This window comes from Dioscorea cayenensis, chromosome 3 (genome assembly GCF_009730915.1).
Source record: "Dioscorea cayenensis subsp. rotundata cultivar TDr96_F1 chromosome 3, TDr96_F1_v2_PseudoChromosome.rev07_lg8_w22 25.fasta, whole genome shotgun sequence".
Taxonomy (NCBI): domain Eukaryota; kingdom Viridiplantae; phylum Streptophyta; class Magnoliopsida; order Dioscoreales; family Dioscoreaceae; genus Dioscorea; species Dioscorea cayenensis.
In genome coordinates this window covers 16605311-16625976 of record NC_052473.1, presented here as the reverse complement: position 1 = coordinate 16625976, position 20666 = coordinate 16605311, and the positions used below count along the sequence as shown (strand labels likewise).

Here is a 20666-nt window from a genome sequence, read left to right as displayed (position 1 = left end):
GGACTTTATGTAAAGATAGATGTATTGCTTTGTAACTGATTGGAAACAGAGAATATTAAATCCGGTTGCGGAGGTGACCGAAGAATCTTGAGATCTAATATTGATAAAGTGGACATGGATAGATAACCCTTTTCGGTGATCATCTTCTAAAAGCGTCGTCTAATTTTTTTCAATATCTATTGTAAGATCATTTTACTATCTCTTGTAGTTTTATGTGCATTTCACTTTTGTTCTATGCGTCCTTAATTTTGATTTCATCACTACTTGTACTACTTGTATTTTGAGTTGACTTTCCCTGTATTTATCTCTTCTAATATACTTTAAGTGATTTGTCCAATTTATTTTTTAAATAATAATATCAATAATCTTATGTGCAATTAGAACTAGAGCTGCTTTCGATGTTTTAGTTAATTTTATTAAAAAAATAATTATTATTAACAATGATCTCGTTAAATACCTAATAGTCCCACATCAATTAATTTTTAAAAATACAGCTTTAAATATATATAAACCTAGGTTTTTTGTCCTTGCAACTTAAGCCTTTTAGGTTAAATCAAATCCACATAATATGTTTGGCTTACATCTAACACGGTATCAAAGTTTGGTTTGTTTACAAAAAGACTAATTAAAATAGACTAGCATCCATCAAGGTAAACATGCTTTAGTTTTATCCAACTGCTTGGCTTGGGATGTTAACCCTCTGGTTGTTTGCCATGCTAATTGCAGGTCATTACAGCAACCAACACAGTTGGCATCCTTAATTCAGATTTAATGCATTTTTCCCATGTCTATCATAAGCTAGAGTTCCCTCACCCAACCAAAGAAGGAAAAAAAACTAGCATATTACAGGTGCTTTGATGCCATACCTGTTTTAAGCTGCTTCTAATTTTTGAATTGTGATCAGTTGATTGATCCAACCTATGTAGCATTACATATCCACTCTAGAATGATGAAAATACATCATGGTGTGCCTGCTCTCCGCTGCAACATAACTGAGGTTCGCCGTCTCTCCTTGTTTATCTTCTACAGCATCAGATACCAATTAAGCATTTTCAATCACAGGTCAATAATTCAATTGAGTAAACTTCTTGTCATGATATTGCTTCAGTGTTAGTTTTATATAATCAAACCTTCAAATGGTGCCAGCTTGTTTTAAATTAATGAACTTTGCTCACATTTAGAGGTTATTGCCAGGGCTAACAGCTATACTAGCTGCCCAAAAAGTCATGCTGTCTATTTGCATTAGGCAGAGAGAAATACTGTTTTTTGTTCCTGCATATGCATTTAATCAAACAGCTTGCTTGATTACAGATTACACTTAAAACTTTCAATGAATGCATCATGTGCCATGAAAATAAAGCCAATGGTGTCCAATGTGACACACATTCAACTGTATGCATCACAAGTCCAATGTTTTATTTTATGTTTATAGATTAGAATGAATGTTGAATCGATATATTCAATAGAAAATTATAGTTAACTTAAGCAAATAAAAGTATACTTCCAAACATTTAACTTAATTTCTCATAAAGAGATCAGAAAGGTAAGTAAGATTGACTATTCTTCGTGAACGTAGAGAGATACTGTTAGTTTACACTTTACATCAAGTTCATAATTATAACATCCATATCTGATTAACATGCCTGCTACACGGCCTAAAAAAAAGCTTGCCTAGATTGTGCCGCAATCAGTAGATGTGGTATTATGCGTATACCATTGTTTTAAGTTTAACTAAACATACTAATGATATGCATTAGACCAAGTACAATGTGAAAAACTATTAAACCAGTACCAAATTTCAAACACGGCTTTTATTCAAACTACCAATTGTTTTGAATTTATCGTTGTATTTCGCACTTTCATAATACAACCAAAATACCACTTAGCTGCTGAGCAATCAGAGAACCAACATGGAAAATATCATCAAGAATACAACATGTACAAAATCCGGCCCGTGAAGAAAATCCTCCATGGGATATTTGTAATCATCACTGGACAACATTAGAAACCAACAAACTCATGCTACATGTATCATTAATTTGAGTGTTCGAACACTGGTTAAAAATGTACCCTCTAATGGAATAATGGACTTTGTCAGCAGACACCATCCCCGGGAGGACAATCTCCGGATTCTGGAAATCAGTCATGTCTAGGGGATGAGAAACAGATTGCCAAATAAAAATCTCAGTATACAGGCCTGAAAGAAGAACCAGAACATACCATGAATTGCCTCTAAGTTGTCTTCTCTGTATACACCAAGGGGCGATCCATGGACCGATAAAAGCATCTCACCATGCTTTGGTACCCTTTGGGTTTTTGGTGTCATGCCGAATGATAATCTATTGCTGGTGTTCTGTGATAAACAAACATATTAGTTGTATTTTCAAGTTCACCTTAAGGAAAAAGGAATAGTTTATACTTTATCCAGGATAATAAAAGCAAGAAATGACAATGGCTAAGAAAAAATTGCCAAAAACAAAAAAATAGAACTTAGATACAAACCCCAGGAGTTTGAAAAGCATCTCTCATCCCTGCAATCAGATTCTCGGTTTGTTCATCAAAAACCTGGAATTTAACATTACTTCAGGCCAGAAACATAAAGAGCAAGTTAGAATATCAAATCAATCAGAGTGTTGGGATACATACAAAATCAGGAATGCAGTAGTTTGCAGCATCCAGAAAATTGTTCTTCACTGCCAAAGTTGCACATGTAATCAGAATTTCGATTTTCAAAATATAGAAATGCGATAACATGACTTACACATGGTCACTTACCAGATTTCGCCGAAAGATAAAAATCACTGCTTGGCTGGCAGGTATTATCAGTTGAAACATGAATATTTAGGGCATGGCCATGGTTACCAAGTAAATCATTGTTTTTGTTATTGTATTCCAATTCATATACTTTGTATTTTTCATTCTTTACTACAGATAGATTGGGCAAGTTTTTCTGAAAAAATGTTAAGGCACAAGTGTCCAGCTGTTCCTTGCTTAAGTATGACCGCAGCAAGCGCAACCGGGAAAGTAAACTTTCCACCTCCGCTGCTTGAATAGCTTGAATTGCAGCAATTCGCCGTTCAACTATTTAAAAGATTAAGAAAATTTCATCAACTTGAAATTTTAAACAAATGAAAGAGCTACATGAATTTTGTGAAATGATATATTAAAAATGTTGACAATGAACTTCTGGATTATAAGATGCAAGAGACTCTGCATATGGAATCTTTCAAACTGAAATTGCACGTCTGATGCTAGAATCTTAAAGCTTATATGACAAAGACTGATTTCATTATAAATGTAGGTATATCTCTGTTTTCACCAGAATTTTTCAAATTTGCCCTTTATTCAAGGAAGAAGAGTTTAAGGCATCACTACAAATGTTCTTATCCAGTCAATCATCCTTCTGCTTGGATTACTTTCATGAAGTTAATAACTTAATAATCAAGAAGAGATTTTTTTCCCATAAATAGTACAATATCACATACTCTAATGTTGATGCATCAAAGGATATATCATAAGGCAAGTGAAATCTAATGTATGCTAAACTGGTGGACAATACGAAAGTTGAGAACTAGATCAAGTCATGAAAAACTAATGAAAACCAAAGATTGATTTTTTATTTTGCATTTCTCCTCCTCTATTTTCCCTCAGCATTCCAAACACACCCAAACGGATTAGTTCACTGAATCACATAAAAAAACCTAGAATTCGTGCCCTAGAAATCAGAGACCATGAAATACCTCCAACCACTCAATCTTTAAAACATTTACTTAAAAATTCAACAATCTCCAACAAATACCAAGCATTCATTGATTTTAATGCGAGCTGTAATGAAAAAACGAAAAATCAAGGAGGCAATACCTTCTTGATCACTGAATGCTTGCTGCTGCTCCTTGAATCTCTTATCAGCGTCAGTACCAGCGTCTTCTGGTCTCGAGGAGAGCTTGGGAGCAGCCTTCTTTCTCCCCTTCTTCGCCATTGAGCCTCGAAGATCTGAAACCCTAGCTCGAGGATTCAAGAGCAACGAAAACGAGATCCCCCGCGAGAACGAGAACGGTTTGAAATTTGAATCGCATTCTCAAAGACTAGTAACACAATGGACGGACAAGATTCACGGTTAATTCGTATCTCATAGCATAACCAACGGCTGAGATCAAATCATGACAAGATTTTTTTTATTTATGTATTTTGTAATTTTATTTTATTTTTTAATTAAATATATATATTATTTTTTTCCATAGATCTCCTGAAAATGTTTGAATTTATTGGTTTTTTTAATTTTACGTAATTCCCTGAAATTTATCCATTGTTTTATATTTAAGTTTTCAAACAAAATATAAAAAATAATAAATCTAATAACAACAATAAAAGAGAAACATCTCCCAACTTTAAGGCTAGTAAATTTTATTTTAGTGAATATCGAACTTTAATTTTATTTTAATTTGAGCATTTTCCATTTGTTTTAAAATGAATATTAACTTTTAATTTTATTTTATCGGGCTTTTTAATGAGTTTTTGATAACGTGGACGTCAGAATATCTGATATGGCACTCCTCTGCACAAACGGATAATGTGGACCATGGGCATTCATGATTCTATGTAGACATTTCTAGCATCTATATCATTAAAAACTCATCGAAAAACTCCATTTATCCTGCCGGTAAAATAAAATTAAAACTTATTATTTATTTTGATATAAATTCAAAATTAATAATCAAATTGAAATAAAGGAAAAGTTCAGTACTTAGTCATAAAATTTACCCAGCTTATTTGGTTAATTAGTTAGCCACACTCCCTAACTATTATTATTAAAACTTAAAATCTAATAATTTTAATTAAAAATAATTAATTTTAATGAAGTCATAAATGCTTGTCAGTTTATATAAAAATTTTTCCTCAAACGAGGATCTAACTATTCAAACACTTCTACAGTGAATTTTTTTATGTACCATAGTTTTATTTAAAAATAAATAGTATTGTACTTCTTTAATATTAATAGGGAAAAATTGCATCCTAAGAATATAAATAAGATTGGAACAATTTAACAAGTTCCAAGAACTTTTTGTTCTTTTTCTATCTTTCAAGAAAAAAATATATATATATCACTTATGTTTATTTATCCAAAAAGCAATTTCCGATTCCCTTCATATGACTTTCGGCCATCAGTTAACTTGAATGTAAACTTTGGTTGCATTTGTGCTTTGGGAATCTAAACATCGGAAGAATTAGTTTTTAATATATTAATTTAATAAACTCTTTTTTTATTTCCATAATTTTTTAAAAACTTCTGCATTTAAAATGGTTAGAATTTGTTATTTGAATTCTATTAGACCCAAATCGAAAAATTGACAGAAAAACAATGGCGTTTGGGTCAATTAGTACCGGATCTTTTGTGTAGAGTGTTCGTTTTGGGGAGGGACCGAGATTGAATCCTATATCCACATAAGGTGAGAGTACGTGGGTCGTTGAGCTCTGCTCCCCACACGTGCACGTCCCTGACTTACTCTTAAATGGGGGCTTTGAATTATTAATTTTTTTTTAATTATCTGTAATGATAATGAAAAGATAAAGCTGGTGGAGTTGATAGGTTTGATCTCGTAAACCACTATTAATTCTGTTAAAATTAGGGTATAAAGATCTCGTGATTCAGGTATACTTAAAAAAACTAAACAATCAAATATGTATTTTAAAAAAATAACATATTAATGCGCAAATTAAATTCAGATCGCTTGTAATTTACGTAAACCCTCATTTATATATATTTTAGAGTTTTATTATGAAAAAAAAAACTTTTTGCAAACATATACACCACTATTGTACTTAGTTTTATTAACCCAATGGAATCCACTACTCAGATGTCCTTGTTTTGAGTTTTTCACATAAAATTTATGTGTTTATATGTTTGTTTTAATTTTAATTGTACTTGTTCTGTTTCTCATCACCCTTAATTATTTTTAGGTAACATGTTTTTTTTTTAATTATAAGAATAAACGTAAGTGCATGTACTAAACTGAATTATAGAAATTGAAATTATCTTGCTTTCTTGGTTGTATACCACTCACGTGTTCAGACATTCTCTTTATACAATAACACTTTCTCTATTAACCACACTTTGCACTATTTGAACCATTTTTATTTAATTAATATAAATTATCTATTTTATAAACATATATATATATATATATATATATATTTGGAAGCCCACTAATTTGTTACCTATATACATTGCTTCGTTGTAAACTTCTATATTGCATGGATTTATGTAAAAGTAGTAATAATCTTTTATAAATATATATTTTTCTCATCATTAAAATAATACCATAATAATAATTTGCTTAAATTTTAACAACCCTTCCTTCTATTAATACATCAATGCTCCTACTAAAAAAGAGTCAAATATTAATCAAATTTTACAATTAAACATAATAAATATATAAAAATATATATATAATAACTCTAAATCAAAATTAAAACAAAATCAAACATCATCTCATCAAAATTTCTTTTTCCTTAAATAATATAAGTAAACCACATAGTTTTAACATTCAACTTCTGGCTTAAAAAAAAAATTCGAAAGAAAAATAAAATACCAACTCTTCTGTTGCAGAGATGGTTTACCATCAAACAAATCTAAAACCAAGTCCACCTAACAAAACTTAAAACTAAAAAAAAAAAATTTAAAAAAAATAAAACTCCAAATAACTAAAACCAAAGCTTCAAAGTCAAGTCCACCTTGTCAACCTCCTCTTGCTCAGCTCTCACCCCACCACCACCACCGGCCACCGCCGCCGCCGTCGCCGGAGCCACCGCATCAAACCTCATAGCTGACGTGTACCACCGTCTCCACCCATGCATTCCATGCAACAACGCATGCATACCAAAATTCACAGGAAGAGGCCTACGTACCATCAACTGTTTATGAACACCATGCAAAGGTGGTGGCCGGAGATGCACCAACGCCGGCCGGAATGCATAACGCCGGGCCATTAACTTCTCTTGTTTGTGAGCGTTTTGGTGCCCACCAAGCGCTTGAGAGCTGTAAAATATCTTTGAACAATGACTACATGAATAATACCTTTGCCGGAGATTTCCTTCTTCTTGTTCTCCTTCTTCTTCATAATCATCATCATCATCTTCTTCTTCTTTATTTTCCGGCTTTTTTCCGGTATCTAATGAACTTATAAGATCAAGCTCAAGCACCATCTTAGGCTTCTTGTTTTTCATGGAGGTAGAGAGTTCCATGAATAAGAACAAAGAAAAGCTAAGGCATTGAGTTAAGGTATTGAAGGTATGTATATATAGAGAGAGAAGTGTGAGAAGTTAGGATGGTGATAATTAAGTTAATTATTGTTAGAAATTTTTTAAGCATATATAGACTATGATTAGTCCATAGATTATGTCTAAAATTAAGATTTAAAATGTAACTTAATTATTATTATTATATGTTTCTTACTATACATATGTTTGTGTGTCCAAGAGTGGAAAGTGGTTTCACACTATTTTTGAAATAATTAATTTTTTTTAAGGAAAAGTTAATGGTTATTAATTATTAGGAAATTGAGTTTAATTGGTAAGTTTGTTTCTGTATAAAATAATATTATTCAGGTTGAAATAGTAAGGAGGAGGAATTTTCTAAATATGGTGTAATGAATCCCTTTAATTATGTTTGTAGATGAACACTAATAAGGTCTAAAAGTAACTATTATAAATATGTATATATTATTATTTTTAGTATTTGTGCATATTCATATAAACATCCTTTTAAGTAACTATTTCTATACATAGAATTGTATACCTAAGTTTATGTTCAGGAAATAACAAATAAAGTAATAATTTTATTATTGCATATATATGATAATTGCTTCTAAATTTAATAGATAAATATCTTTCTACATCCTTTAAATATGTAAATATTTAATGACTGACAAACATAGAGGCAATGTTTACTAATTAATTATAACTTCACCATTATTAAATTATTATTGTAAATTATTATTAGATTTCAATGGAAACATAAAGAAATAGCAAGTCAGAGTATGGGAACACTGGGTAAGGAAACTTGTTATTTTATTTTCATGTAAAACACAAGCAAATCCCTCATATATAATTATTACATTTATATAGAAACTGTGCACATCTATTTTATATATATATATATATATACATATTAATTTCCCTAATAGTGGAATTTCCTGTTTAATTCTAAAGGTCTTCAAAGACTGTAAAGCTAGTTTAAGCTGAAAAAAGAAATATGACAGCCTAAGATAGCAAGAGAAGGATAATGATCAACCTAATATGAAATCAAACAATGAGCATATTCTAACAAGGTATTCTAGATATACTTCAAATATCAAAAGTTTCGAGCTTTAATCGAAATCAATAATGTTTAGCAGAAAAAATGTGAAACTGGGTATGTTATAGCTTGTTCCTATACATTCATTTACTGACAAGTTGGATAGACTGCAGAAACCAAGAGTCTCACAAGAAAGCACACCTTAAATAATCAAGACTCAGAGAAAATTGCAAAATTTCGGTTGATGAGTTCCGATGTTGAGTGACTTTCTCGGTGTCAAGAAATTCCGAATATGAGATTATCATAGTCGGAGGAGAACCAGTCTGATTTCAATCTCCATTCAGTGGCAGTATTAGTTAACTCCAAAGGCATTTATAAATCTGAATCTACTCTATCATATGATATATTGAAAAGCGGAATTGTTGATAGGCTTTGCAGAAGAAGAGTATTAATACCTCCGAGCCATAAATCGAAGCCGGTTTATTCATGCATATATAATACACTCTAATAACTTGCTAAATCAAGCCTTCACAAGAGACTGAAATTTTTACTTGCTGCAAGTGAATGTTTTGATTTGATACCAGATATCATTTCATGAAAATCATGCAAGTAAGTTTCAATAATAGGATGGGAAACACTACTTTAGCATATAAGCAATTATAAAGATTCTCAGTTGAATTCAAAGGCTTTTTATGGGGCTCAATTAAGAAGACATGGTAGAATTCTAATATAATTGGGGAAATAAAAAAGAAGAGCTGAATAAAAGTTTCATTATTCCATCAGTTGATCTATAGTGCTGTCAACAAAAATCTATTAGGGAAATAATGATGACAATCAAGATTTTCTATGTAATGACTAGAGGTGTATCCAAACAATGAGCTAACCCATAAATTTAAATCAAAGAAGCCTTTGAAGGTTAATTAAGGTATTCATACCAAGGAACTCTTGGATCTATACTATGATGCCATTTATTATACTATACTACCGTTTCATTTTAAATTATCTTTTCATGATACTAAACAATCATAAGTCTAGATTGCTTCTGCTATAATCTCAATTTTGACCACAAGGCAAGCCATGTTTGGTTTGGAATAATCAAATCCTGATGTAGAATGTATAGTTTGTTTTCAGACTCTTGTGGGTATTTCTACATTGATATTATGGCTCTTTGGCTTGGTTTGTGCCCTACCCCAAATGCTTTTTAACTACTTTATTTGTACATAAGCTGTGGCACTTTTTGCATACACATTGCACATTCAAAATATGAGAAGAAAAGCAGCTAGCTAAATAAAACTTACCACCTCATCCCATAGGAGCTAGGATATGTAAGTTGACATTACAAATCTCTCTCTTTCTAAGATAACGTAACCAAATGATAATAAAGATTGACCAACAGAAGTAATCTGTATGAAACCACAACCCATGATATGTACACAGAGTGCAACTATTGAAGGAAAATTAGGATAATTCCCCACCAAAAACAAAAAACATATTGATATAAATATGTCAAGCATATGTTTCTTTGTGACTTTTAGTCGTTGGATTGGTTGCCCAAATTGTGTTGTGTGCTTTACTAATACGGAGCAATAACAAAAGATAGTTTGGGCATTTGAATAACTTCAAAAAATTAGATGTTTGGGCATTAACAGTTAGCTCTTGTTAATAGTTTAAGTGGTAGTGATAAAAGGCAAACCACAGGGATGAATTCTAACATTTGCAAGGCAAATCCGTTCACAACAAACTTGGAATAAAATATACTGAGTACCAACGATACTCAGAATATTATCTAAATAATCATATTGTTTTATCCGTTCATCCTTGTCTTATTACAAACATGAGAAGGTAATGAAGAATAAAAATTGTTCAGCTTTTTCAATTTCTACGTGAATCATCAGGTAAACCTACTAGACCAACAATTTATTCAACTCTCATAACATTGTCATCCATAAATTACATATAACAACACCAAACAAGAATATCACTTAACAAGGGCTTGCTACAAGATGTGCAAAAAATCATTCTTTATAACTTAGTAAGTTTAAAATTTGCAAGGTGAATCAGTTCACAACAAACTCAGAGTAAAACATAGTACATACCAAGCACACGCCAAAGATACAGTTCATATATTATCTAACCGAGCACATTGTTCTGCCCATTCATCCTTGTATTACTATATATGTGAGAAAGCACTGAAGCATAAAAGAAGTACAACTTGCTCAATTTCTACATGAATTCTCAGGTACATTTTCAAGACAACAATTTCTTCAGTCACAAAACCTCACCATCCATATTTCACATATAACACCAAACATCTACATCACTTAGCAATGAGTACAAGCAAGATGTGCCGAAAAATCATTTCTTGTGATCAATTATGAAAAGCAACAAAACTATGAAGAAAATTCAAATGAAATCATGAATTAATACTCAAAACCTCTTTATTTCTGGACGTAAGCTTCAACATTCCTAAGCCACCGCACAAGCTCAGCTTTATCCTTGTTCACCATGTACCCATGCAAAAATTCAGCCAGATCATCGTCCACTCCTCTCTCCTCCAAATACCCGCGCACGGCTTCCTGCAACTCATCATCCAGCTCCCTTCCAACCAAAACAACTCAAATCACTCTCTCAGGCATAACAACAAACACCTTGAAGGCAAACATCAAGTAAAGAGAAGAATTACTTGAAATCACGGCCCATGTATGGCCGGAGTGGCATCGAGTCCTTGGCGATCGGGAAGACCTTCTCGATGTCAAGCGCGTCGGGCCAGGCTGAGCAAACGAACTGGAGGACCCAAGGGCAAGATTCCCCTTTGGAGACCTCGACGGCAAGGCTGATGTGCAGGCGCGCGCCGTCAGAGTCCATGGCATCGACTTTCTTGGCGAAGGAGTCAGGGACCGGGGAAGCGCCATCGAACATGGTGGCGTCGACCTGGAGGTGCTCAGTGGGGGAGATCTGGCGGCGGAGTCGAACCCATTGCTCGCCGGGGTTGTCCTCGATGGAGAAGGGGCCGAAGGAAGGGGACGGAGGTTTAGGGGGGCGGTGTTCGGACTCGTAGGTGATCTCGGTGCGGAGGATGCGAAGGAGGTTGTCTTTGAAGGTGGATTGGCGCATGGCGGTGATGTAGGAGCGCCGGGAAGGAATTGATGGAGATGGTGCTAGGGTTTGGAGGTGGAGCTGGAGGGCACGCCGAGCGGAGAGGAGAAGACGAGCCATGGAATGCGCGATCGCGACGAGCACGAGAGAGAGAGAGAGAGTTTAGGGTTTTGTTTGCTGGGGTTTATGGTTGAATAATTCTCAAATAGATTATAGTAAATGATTTTAGTTTATGAATTACATAAAAATATAAAATATGTTAAATGATATATATATAAATAGTAGTCTAGTGGTAAGATATCACAAAATGCGCATCGGAATGGAAGCAACAGTTTTAAACTCATCATTACTGTTTAGTGGTCGTATTATTGATATGAGGAATGGTCATAGAGGGGAAATCATTGATCCCCATAGAGACTCGACAAGACAATGACGGTAGATTCCTTGAATCCACTACCAGTGGGAACGGAGATGGGGACTAATTTGTCCTTATTTTCTAAATGGGAATAGAGGTGGAGCGTGGGCAATTCCCTCCTCACCCTATGGGGATCCCCGATCATATATATATATATTGTGTGTGAATGTATGTATAATTTTTTCCAACATTAAAAAATTCAAAATGCTAAGTAATAATATAAAAAACTATAATTTTATTTTAATTGGACTAATCACATATACTATTTATTTTAAACTAATAACAATTAAAATTATAAATGAGAGAATAGTTTTGATGTCATCATATTTTTATGTATATTTCTATATAGATTAGTTTTCACGTTTCAAAATGTAATAGTATGTTGCAAATAGAGAAATCCCCGCAAAGATAGAGATAGGGAAGCAAATTCCCACCGTCAAAAAAATTGGGGATGGGGAAATCCCCATCCCTTCCATTGGCGAGGACAGGGAGGGGCCTCTTTGCCCCTGCCCCGCCCCGTTACCACCCCTAATGGGTCTCATGTGGGAGATAACGTTGTTACTCATCTTTAGGTTGCATGGCAGAGGGGCTCATCCCTAGATCTATAGTAGTGGCTAGATTTGCATCTAGTTGTCTGTTTGTATATATTAGTTAATAGTAGTGTACATTACTTAACAACAATGCCATATAAGAGTAACAATAGTAAAATCTGCATATTATCTTTAGAAATAGTAACGGTAATATTATGATTTAACAACTGCTATCAAATACTTTTATATTTTTGAAGAGGTGGAAGTCTACAAGAAAAAAAAACATATAATAAATGTATATATATTGGCCTATAAATTACATAAATATATTTATTTTATTCTATTTCATGTATTCGATAAAGTTAAAAAGAAAATAATCTAAATGAATGTTTAAAAATAGTGCCAAAATTATAGGCATTCATATTTTTTTCTTTAATATGTTTGGGCTAAAGTAAATTATTTATTAATACATAAATATTTTATTATGATAGAAATTGGGGACTTAGTTTTACTTTTGTCTGTTTTTATTTTTATTTTTGTTTTTCGAATGTATCAATCGTCAATTAAAAAAAATCAAAAATTTTAGAACTTGCCCATTTGTCATGATAAAATTTTCCCATAAAGTTTCATAAAAATAAATAAATAAATAATGCACAAATTAATCTCGACTGAAAACATTCAAAAGTAAATTTTGGATAAAGGAGGGATTTTTTATAAATATTAAAAACTCCAAGGATTATTAATGAAAGTGGAATTCTTTTTCTTTTTTTTTTGGAAAATTAATTTGAACTTTGTAATTTGCTTTTAAATTGAGCTGCGAAGTCTACAATATTGGCAATTGAATCACATTGTTTCCTTTTTTTTATATTTGCAATTACATACACATGAACTAAATTTTGTCAATTGTTGTTAATATAATTTATTGAATTTTATCATAATGCATAAATTTAAAATTATGGTTTTTAATTAAAAAAAAAAACAAATTATAGCAAAAGGTCTTTTGTCTAGTGGTATTTTGATCCAAATTTGTTTTTCACTAGATAAAACTCAAACGTAAAAGATGGGGATGCATGGCGGTTGAGTGTGCTCTTTGTTGGTAAAATCAAATTCACCATTAGAATTCTCCCATACATATACATTTTTGACAGGTCTAACCTAACGTCTTTTATCAAAAACTGAATTATTTTAGTTGATTTTGTTTTTGGGCGAACCAAGCAAGCCACTGCATGCAAGTATAATTCAATACAGAAACATAATAAGGTTTAAAATTATAATTTAATGTTTTTCATGTAGTCATAGTATTTGTTAAGTATTTTATATAAATTTTTTACAAAATTTAAATGATATTTTTCATTGAAATTCTATATACACAAGTGTTATGATTGTTTTTGCAAGTCATAAAATTCAAATTAAAAAAAAAAAACCCGTAAATGAAAACCATACATCATTTGTGTTTAAATAAGTGCTAAAAGGTAATTAAGATTTAAATCAAAAATTTTGAAATTTCAATTTTATTTTTGAACTAACTACTTTGCTCCCTGCTCATTTTCTATGCAAATACAGTCAAAATACCTATTTTAAATAAGTGTATAAATTCGATTAGAAACATTAATCAATTATTATTATTTTAAAACAATAAATAAAGATATTAAGCAAATTAATGAGATCATCAACACAACAATGAATTTTTTTTTTTTTTTTGAATAATAGGAGATAAGCACCAATTTTTTATGAATGTAAATAATACCAAACAGTACTAAAATCCGGATGTACAGTATAAAGATAATATAAAAATCTCGGGTGAATAGTATATAAACAGTACGGAGAACAGTACTGTCAGGGGAGGGATTTGAATCTATGATCTCTTTAAACTTATGACCTCCTCCTTTATATTTTGGTGTCATACCATTAGGCTGTGAATTTTATCTATATGTATAAATTTTACTTATAACAATGAATCTTACATATATATTATATATGTCATACGGACAACCTTGCTTTATAAATGACACAAATTGAAATCATTTTGTATCTTATAAATCCAAGGCTGTGATGAATTTATTTCAAAGCAAGCATTAAGCACCCATAATACAAGCTATGAATGCCTATATATAGCACAATCATAGTAACATGTGTATATATATGACTTACTAAAAAAGGTTTGTTTTAGGGGGATGAAAGTTTTGATTTCCATTCACTTGATTTGGACTCTAATTTAACTAACTTTGATGGTGAAACCATATAAAACCCCTTAAAAGTGATGTTATTGTCTTTTAAAGTCATTGATTATTAAATTTAAATAAAATTAAAGAAAAAAAAGTACAATGCAAATAAAAGCTATATCTCAATATATAGGCATGATGTCTTATAATTTATTTATTTATTTTTTTTTTTATAAATAGTTTGCAAGGCAGATAACTTCACATAAATATAGAGTGCAAACACCTCAACCCCTCTAAAAATAACATAAATTACTTTGTAGAAAAACTTGTACACAAAAAACTAAAAATATTCTACTGTCATAGTTAAGCAGTCTACATTTCACCATTTGATGTTTTATAATATATATATATATATAGTTATTTATTCAGCTCGTGCGTTCTCATTAGATTATGCAGAAAATTTAATATTATATTTATTAAACATATTATGAATTGTTAATGTTTTCTAGATTTAATAATTCTATAAAGGTATAATACCCAAATTGGTCCTTCTATTTTTCTCTCTCTTCCCTTTTAGTCCATCTACTTAGAAATATGCCCCACTAATCCCTCTATTTTTGAAAATGACCTAATATAGTCCTTCTACTCTTAATTTTTTTCCATCTAGTCACTCTACTTTTGAAAAATACTGCTAATAATTAGCCTATTTTAGAGTACAAAGGACTAAGTAGAACTATTTTCAAGAGTAGAGAGATTATTTAGGAGCATTTCTGAGTAAAGGGACCAAAAGGAAAGAGAAAGAAAAGTAGAGAGACCAATTCATATATTATACCTTCTATAAACAAATTTTTATTGAAATTTATGTTATGTTTGGTCCAAGATAAGAGGGTGGTTAAAAAAATAAAAAAAATAAAAAAATTTGGAATGGATGAAAATTTTTTTTACCAACGGCCTTTGAGTCATATCGAGTCCCTTGCGTAAGGTGTTCGTTTTGGAGAGGACCCGGGATCGAACCTCATGTCCTACGTAGGATGAGGGCACCTGAGTCGACATTGAGTCTTGCTCCCCACACGTGCATGTCCCTAGGGTTCTGGTGCTTGTACCCTTTCTCAAAAAAATAAATAAATAAAAATAATGAGATGGCCAAAATTTGATTTAATTATTTCAAAAATAAAAATTAATTTTTTTAAAATTAAATTTTTACTTTTATAAATAATAATAATAATAATTTTATTAATAATATTATTTTAAAATAAATTATTAAGTATATATATATAATAATTATTATTATTATACAAAATTGTGTGAATTATTGCATTGTTTTCCGTTATCCTGACATATTTTTACTTCTTATGCTTACACTTGTTTTTTATTTTTTAAAAATTTATTTTATGATTTATTTTTGCCAAAAATCCAACATAATTTGATATATTTTTTAAATGAGGGCTCATCCATTAAAATGTTTCACGATGCTTTTGGATGCAAATCTAACAGCTATTGTTATTTTATACATAGTACTAAAAATGTTAAACAATGTTGACTAATAATTATATATAGGTCTTTTTTTATCTGAAAAGACTAGACTCGTTCTTTTTTATAAGTTAAACATTTTTGGGCTCAAAAAAATGTTTGAATTAATTTCTTTATAAAATAGAAGCTACAAAAAGAAAACAGAAACAATTTTTTTTCAGAAAACTAATCACGTGATGGTTCCAAAAAAAAGCAATTTTTCAGAAACAATTTTGGATTACACAAATAGTTATATATAATTATAAAATTTTAAAAATGACATAAGTTTTTAAAGTTTCTCTACAAGTTTTTCGCATTTACATCCAATCTTTTCTGTATCCAAGATTTGAAAGCCTTCCTTCTTGCTCGCTCCTCGCCACCCCATGTGATAAATGCATACTAATTGAGATATTATTATAATTCAATGAATACCCACTTTAATAATTTGTTACTAGAAACAGAGGCGGAGTCAGAAAATTATAAGGGTAGGAGACCGAATTACAATAAAAAATAATTAATAAAATATTTATAAATTTTGTTTAAAATTTATTTATATCTTAATTTGTAGTTTAATTTATAAAAATCAAGGACAAACAATAAATTTTTACAAAAACTTTGTTAAAAATATAATTTTATATTTTTTTAAACTAATTTATAAAAAGCTATAAAACTAAAACATATACTTTTGAAATAAATATATATACTACGTATATATATTAATAAATTATCCATAGATTAAATAATAAACTTTTTTACGAATGCACATTTAAACAACTTCAAAAATATAAAATCATTTTTGCATTAACATATCAAAACACAAAATACAAACAAATTCTTAACTTAATTTGAGAAGGATTTTCGTAAAAGTTCTTTTACTAAATTGAAAAAAAAAAAATTAAACCTATTCTAATGTATATATATAGGTGTAATACCCGAATTGGTCGCTCTACTTTTCTCTCTTTCTTTTTGGTCCATCTACTCAGAAATGTGCCTCACTAATCCCTTTACTTTTGAAAATGACCTAATTTAGTCCCTTTTACCCTTAATCTCATAGCCCATTTTAGAGTAAAATGGACTAAATAAAATCATTTTCAAGAGTATATGGATTAGTGGGGCGTATTTTTGAGTAGAGGGACCAAAAGAAAAAAAAAAGAAAAATAGAGACCAATTCGGGTATTATACATACAGTAACCATTAAATTATCATTTAAAGTTTATAATCAAACATCTTTATGTCATGTGACTTGAAGTAAATACATCATTATTGTTTATTATTATTATTTTTTAATAAATATGCATATATATTACTTTGTTTATCTTTGAAAAAGTAGATAGTCACGAGGTGATGACGTGATGAAGCAGTAGAACAGAAAACGGCATCCATCCGAGAAAAAGACTTGTAAATCCAAGTGTGAATCTCCACGTCAACACCACCCAACTCAACTAACCTTTCCCTCCCTTCAGTCCCTTGTGCCACCACACAAGTCCCCCTCCGACTCATCCATCACTTAATGATCAATCACCTTCCCTTCAAAAACTCAACCTCCTTTTTATCTAATGGCTCTGCTTCATCTCCATCATCACTAGGGCTGTGCACGGTCCAAAACCGGACCGGACCGGTCCAAAACCGGACCGGACCGGTTAAGCAGTTTCTTTATTATCGAACCGGACCGGACTAAATATCGAGAAAAACCGGACCCGGTCCAAACCGCTTTTGGACCGGTCCGGTCCGTTTGGACCGTTTTGGACCAATTTAGTCCAATCCGGTTCGATCCCGGTTTTTATGAATTAAAAATTAAATTAATAGAATTGGGTCATTTAATATATAGAAGTTAAAACAAACAATCGAACTTTCATTAAGAATAGAAAATTCTATATATATATATATATATATATATAGAGAGAGAGTTTAACGAAAAATAACTAAATACTGGTAAACCGGTCCGGTCCCGGTTTGGATCGCGGTTCCAAAAACTCGAACCGACCGGACCGGGTCCTGAACTGGCTTTCAAAAACCGGACCGGACCGTTAATAATGAAACCGGTTGGAACCGGATCAGCGGTTCAAAAACCGGGTCCGATCCGGGTTTACTAGTTTAAACTCGATTTTTGAACAGCCCTAATCATCACCTTTAACTAAAGTTACAAAACACTTCCACTCACCTCACTGCCACGTCATCATCGACGATTGTGACCCACATGCATGCCTTCCCACGTGTCCCACCACTCGCCTTTGCTTCCTCCGTCTCAGCCTCCACATTTTTTTTTTCATACTTTATAAAATTATTATTTTAAAAATCAACACTTACATTTTAAAGATATCAAATTCAAGACATCTTAAAAAATATATAAAAAAATAATAATAGTAAAATATTTATCATAGATTTATCAAAAAAAATATTATTTATAGTATAATTAAAATTATGTATTTTATATTAATATTAATTTAATATATAAATATAAAAGAAGTAATATAACACAAATTAATTTTACATATTATTTATAATGTTATATATCTTTTTCAAATAAAAGTTGGTCGCAGATTAAGAGATTATGGCTCTTAAAAATTTAAAAAATTAAATAGATCAAAAATAAAATAAAATAATATTAAAATTACTATTAATTTTGAGTCTTTACATGCAATTTTATTTATGTATTTACGGCAGATTACATTATTTATACATAAAAAGCTTATTTTACGTATGCTAAAATAGTTTATATCATCTTATCTTATGCATTCCACCATCCATTTTCCACCCATGATCAGATAAGCTTTAATAAGAGGATAAGATAAGCAATTAAGGTATGACTGCTTTTTTCTTTTTCTTTTTTTGAAAAATAAACAAGCCATGAGTTTAATAAGAGGTGAATTATATATATATATATATATATAAGAGGTGATTAAAAAATAATTATCATGTATAAAATACATAATTTAATTAGGATGCCCCAAGAACAAATCTTAAAATTCATAAAAAAATTATACAATCAACCAAAAAAACAAAAAACCAAAAAAGTTAAGGTTGTATTTGTAAAATCCCACCACCACCACCACAACACCACCCAGAGGACAAGGCGCGGTGATCCCGCTCGCTTACACAGTGGAGCCCACACCCCCGCGCCGAAAGCAACACGCTTCTTCCGCACGTGCGACACACCCCAACCCCACTAGTCCCCCTTTCCCACCCAATTTTTTTAAATTTTAAAAAAAAAAAGAAAAAAGAAAAACAAAATACGAATTTTCCGTACAAAATGCCAGCATTTACAGAGAAACTCAGCGAGAATGGCAGTGACAGCTGCCAAAAATTAAATGTCGGCAGTTACAAAGATAAATAATTAAAAAAAATCTAATTTTTTTTTAAAAAAAAAGTAAAAAGGTTTTGTATTCTTTCCTCGGATCCTCCCCAAAAATTCCCCGCCGCCGAGGCCGAGGTCTAGGTCTAGGGCTAGTGGCCTAGCCCTTCCCTGCCGGCGACGCTCCGGCGAGCGGCGGCGCCTGAGACGAAGACTTCCTTCTTCTCGAAGAAGGAACTCTCGTGACACGATTAGAAGTCGTCGTCGTAGTAGTAGTTGTAGAAGAAGGAGTGGGAGTAGGAGTAGGAGGAGGAGGAGGAGCAGTAGAAGGGATGCACCTGCTTGAGTTGCTCCTCAGCTTGCGCTTCTCGCCGTCTTTGTTCGCCGTGTTCTCCGATCCTTTCCGGCGAACGGCTTCCATGCTGATCCCCGCCGGCAGCACGCAATTGCAGAGAAAACCTAGGAGAAGATCGAAGATCGGAGATGGACATCGATGATGAGATTGGGATCGAAGAGTTTGAGAGTGGTTTAGAGAGATAAAGAAGAGGAAAACCTAATCGAGCGAGACGATTGACCCATCGAGGGATGGAGCTGGAGGTGAGACGAAGGCAGACCTCGTCGCAGAAGTGGTTGCAGTTTTTGGAGATGAGGTTGTAGGACGAGCCGGTGTAGGTCTCGGCGAGGGATTCCATCAGCTCCCGCACTTGCCGTGGCCCTAGATCGGTGCGGCCGATGAGGATCGATTTCCGGAAAGCGAATCCCGGGCACTGCCGTGGCTCACCTTCGAAGATCCCCGTCGTCGGGTTCTCGTGCGCACCATAAGCGTACTCCACGCCGTGCACTGCGCGGTGAGTGGAGATCCAGAGTTAGGGTTAGGGTTTTGGGAGAAGAATCAAGATGGGAGAATCGGAGACTGACCTTGAACGCCGGAGTGGTAGACGCCGAGGCCGAGCCAGTAGGCATAGCCATTGATGGGGGTGAGGTCGTAGACGTTGAGGTATACTGGGACGGATCCATCCCGTCGCTTGCTGGAGAAGACACGGCCGAGCATGGCGGCGACGGTGGCGCCAGCACCTGCGCCGGGGAAGGGAGGAAGAGGAGAGATGGAATAGGCTATGAGGAGGAGATGATGGTGGATCTGGGCGCCATTGATGGACTTCTTCGAGCTTTGAACTTTTTTTTTAGGGTTTTGTTTGGATGGGTTTGAGAAGGAGGGGGAGGAGTGGGCGTTATTTGGATCTTTGTTTTATTAACGTTCAAAAGAAGCTTGATTTCTCTCTCTATGTCTCTGTTTTTCTCTCTCTAAAAAGAGTCTCGTGGTTTCTTTTATTGGGCTAATTACGAGAATGCCACCGGTAGGGTAGGCTAG

The 20666-nt window shown here is 32.7% G+C and overlaps 3 protein-coding genes across 6 annotated transcripts; all 3 read right to left on the bottom strand.

Moving 5' to 3' along the window:
* Window positions 1-672: 672 nt before the first annotated feature.
* LOC120256267 lies at window positions 673-4040 on the bottom strand. Of its 3 annotated transcripts, none has more exons than XM_039263989.1 (7): window positions 3862-4040; window positions 2776-3081; window positions 2647-2693; window positions 2503-2565; window positions 2221-2353; window positions 2071-2132; window positions 673-1023 (listed from the first exon to the last, which is right to left on the bottom strand). In XM_039263989.1, the coding sequence occupies exons 1-6, from the start codon at window positions 3977-3979 to the stop codon at window positions 2095-2097; spliced, it is 705 nt and encodes a 234-aa protein (XP_039119923.1). In that variant the 5' UTR covers window positions 3980-4040; the 3' UTR covers window positions 673-1023; window positions 2071-2094. The 3 variants fall into 3 exon arrangements, with proteins under 3 accessions (XP_039119923.1, XP_039119927.1, XP_039119919.1); XM_039263993.1 differs by having other exon boundaries at window positions 673-1020; XM_039263985.1 differs by lacking the exon at window positions 673-1023 and having other exon boundaries at window positions 1803-2132.
* Window positions 4041-10419: 6379 nt separating this feature from the next.
* Window positions 10420-11569, bottom strand: LOC120283576 (uncharacterized protein At2g39795, mitochondrial-like). Its single transcript, XM_039290286.1, has 2 exons — window positions 10977-11569; window positions 10420-10891 (listed from the first exon to the last, which is right to left on the bottom strand). Exons 1-2 carry the CDS (start codon window positions 11507-11509, stop codon window positions 10732-10734), a joined length of 693 nt encoding a protein of 230 aa, XP_039146220.1. The 5' UTR covers window positions 11510-11569; the 3' UTR covers window positions 10420-10731.
* Window positions 11570-19011: 7442 nt separating this feature from the next.
* LOC120282434 (deSI-like protein At4g17486) lies at window positions 19012-20666 on the bottom strand. Of its 2 annotated transcripts, XM_039289261.1 has the most exons (3): window positions 20216-20660; window positions 19851-20138; window positions 19012-19756 (listed from the first exon to the last, which is right to left on the bottom strand). In XM_039289261.1, the coding sequence occupies exons 1-3, from the start codon at window positions 20346-20348 to the stop codon at window positions 19458-19460; spliced, it is 720 nt and encodes a 239-aa protein (XP_039145195.1). In that variant the 5' UTR covers window positions 20349-20660; the 3' UTR covers window positions 19012-19457. The 2 variants fall into 2 exon arrangements, with proteins under 2 accessions (XP_039145195.1, XP_039145186.1); XM_039289252.1 differs by having other exon boundaries at window positions 19012-20138; window positions 20216-20666.

Bases quoted from the DNA above. Each gene is read 5' to 3' on its own strand.
- LOC120256267 (XM_039263989.1), bottom strand. From the start codon at position 3,979: ATGGCGAAGAAGGGGAGAAAGAAGGCTGCTCCCAAGCTCTCCTCGAGA. The intron at 2,354-2,502 runs GTTTGTATCTAA...TGTTTATCACAG, and splicing joins ATGCTTTTCAAACTCCTGGG to AACACCAGCAATAGATTATC. The intron at 2,133-2,220 runs GTATGTTCTGGT...ACTGATTTCCAG, and splicing joins CAACTTAGAGGCAATTCATG to AATCCGGAGATTGTCCTCCC.
- LOC120282434 (XM_039289252.1), bottom strand. From the start codon at position 20,348: ATGCTCGGCCGTGTCTTCTCCAGCAAGCGACGGGATGGATCCGTCCCA. The intron at 20,139-20,215 runs GTCAGTCTCCGA...CTCACCGCGCAG, and splicing joins CTACCACTCCGGCGTTCAAG to TGCACGGCGTGGAGTACGCT.
- LOC120283576 (XM_039290286.1), bottom strand. From the start codon at position 11,509: ATGGCTCGTCTTCTCCTCTCCGCTCGGCGTGCCCTCCAGCTCCACCTC. The intron at 10,892-10,976 runs GTAATTCTTCTC...TTTGGTTGGAAG, and splicing joins TACATGGGCCGTGATTTCAA to GGAGCTGGATGATGAGTTGC.